The sequence below is a fragment of the Corylus avellana genome, chromosome ca2 (genome assembly GCF_901000735.1).
Source record: "Corylus avellana chromosome ca2, CavTom2PMs-1.0".
Lineage (NCBI taxonomy): Eukaryota > Viridiplantae > Streptophyta > Magnoliopsida > Fagales > Betulaceae > Corylus > Corylus avellana.
In genome coordinates, this window is record NC_081542.1 from 45,496,582 (window position 1) to 45,498,578 (window position 1,997).

Sequence of the window (1,997 nt, forward strand, 5' to 3'; positions counted from 1 at the left end):
CAAAATTATCAATTTTGGTAAAAACAGAACAACAAAGACTTCCTAAGCAATTGGCAAGTTGGGGGTGACTTGGGTTTGTTTGAAATACAATTTTCAAACATAAATTAGCCAAACAACTGCACCATCAGTGGTTGATTTGAAGCATTAGATAAACTTTGACCGAAAACCAAAACAACTCACCAAGTTCTGAATAGGCCACACGAACGTAAAGATCAACTCCGCCACTCGAGAATTTTTGTAGGTCAATTAAGCTTCTTGTCCATGGCATACAACCAGTGCCAGCATCAAATGCGTAAGCAATACAAGAACAATTCTCCAAGCATTGGTTTCTACAATTTTCTTCACGAGCAGATGACCAATCTGCCAAGTCTGGCACTTTCATCATCGTCAGTTTCAAAAATCCATCTTTTTTGCCCCCATCACTGCCATTGTTCACCCTCTCACACTGCAAGGGTGTCCTCCTCACACATCCACTAGTCCAATTTCCTCTGTTCCATTCTTCTGTGTTTTTTGGCTCAAATCCCCGTAAGCAGCTGCAAATTGGTGAATTATGTGAATTACAGCTTCCATATGCCCCACACTTGCCATAAACATCGCACTCTGTCTTATAAGATGACCACGTGACCTCCCAATCTTCCCCACTGTTGTTGGAATATGCTTCAAGTAGATTTCCTTGCTCATTCAAGACATAAGTATATGGGAAAGAGTCGTTCGAAGAGCTAAAAGATAAATAGATTGTTCCTTCTTTATCGTCTACAAGACTAAATCCATCATGAAATACAGAATACATGTTTTGTAATCCGATAAAGACTAGTCCGTTCCATGGACCACTCCGCCAATATGGTCTACTGCCATTCCAAATAAACAATTCCGGAAGATTACGAGCATCAATACCGGCAGAGAAGTTTCCAATGGATGGATCAGAAGGGCTTGTCCATGATGTCAGCTGCACTTTCTTACCCGTTCTAACATCCGTACTAATTTTCATCTTTTCGATGAATGTATTAGAAGGATGTTGGAAACTCTCCCATAAGAATGTCCCTGTAGTGTTTCCTTGCAAGACAAGATTTCCAGAATCTAAAAGCTGAGCACTTAAATTGACGACAGAATTTGTTAAATTTGAGGACCAAAGAATCTTCTTTTGCCCATCTAACACTACCAGATTCCCATCTTCGGATATGGTAAGAACTCCAGAGGAATTCTTAAGGGGATTGTTTCTGTTAGCAACCCATACGACAGTGAACACAGAAATTTCAGCATACCATATCCCAACATACCGATCGGTAGAATTTGGAGGGCTGAAAAATCCCAGTTTGAAGTCACCCCCATTGGAGATGATGGTTTCAGAGTCGTTGATGAATTTAGCTGCTGTGATGGTGTCAATTGCAGAGCCAAACTGTAAACAAAAGCAAGATAGCAAGACAAGAAGAGCAGACAAGTTTGTGCTTCGAACAAGTTCCATAGATTCAACGCTTCTTGTTTGTGAGAATACAGATTTTGAATGGCAGGAGCGAGGAGCATTATTGATCCATTGCTTCTCGTCCTCGTACTTTTTCTCCGACAGATATTTCTATCAAACGCGTTCTTTTGTCAATGCTTTCGGCTTTCTATCATTCAAAGCTGCCGTTTTGGACTACGGCTTGCAATATTTTGACGCTTCAATTGTCTTCACCATGAAAGTGGTCTAACATCAGCAATCTTAGAGATAAAGCTTCGGTCCAAGTTCAGATCATCCACAAGTCAGCAACACATTTCAAGTTCAAATATATGGTAACGTTTATATTTTATTCGTCATTTAAGTTGTAAATATAATAATTGGGTTAGAATACAAATGAAATAATTAAATTTATTATTTTTATGGCTTAAATTTTTTTAGAGTAAATGATGAAGAGAGCTCCTCTAAGCTCACCTAATTTTTGTTTGCCTTTCAAACTATTACTCAATTGTTTGTTTGCCTACCAAAACATTATGGATGTCCCTCCCAAGGCTAGCAAAAA

The 1,997-nt window shown here is 39.1% G+C and overlaps 1 protein-coding gene across 1 annotated transcript in view; it reads right to left on the minus strand.

The window, feature by feature from the left end:
• Window positions 1–1,522, minus strand: part of LOC132170282 (G-type lectin S-receptor-like serine/threonine-protein kinase At1g11330) — a 29,450-nt gene extending 27,928 nt beyond the window's left edge. Inside the window, exon 1 of the mRNA XM_059581202.1 lies at window positions 181–1,522. Coding sequence (XP_059437185.1) covers window positions 181–1,462 — 1,282 coding nt within the window. The 5' untranslated portion in view covers window positions 1,463–1,522. The remainder of the gene's footprint in view (window positions 1–180) is intronic.
• Between the last annotated feature and the right edge of the window lie 475 nt (window positions 1,523–1,997).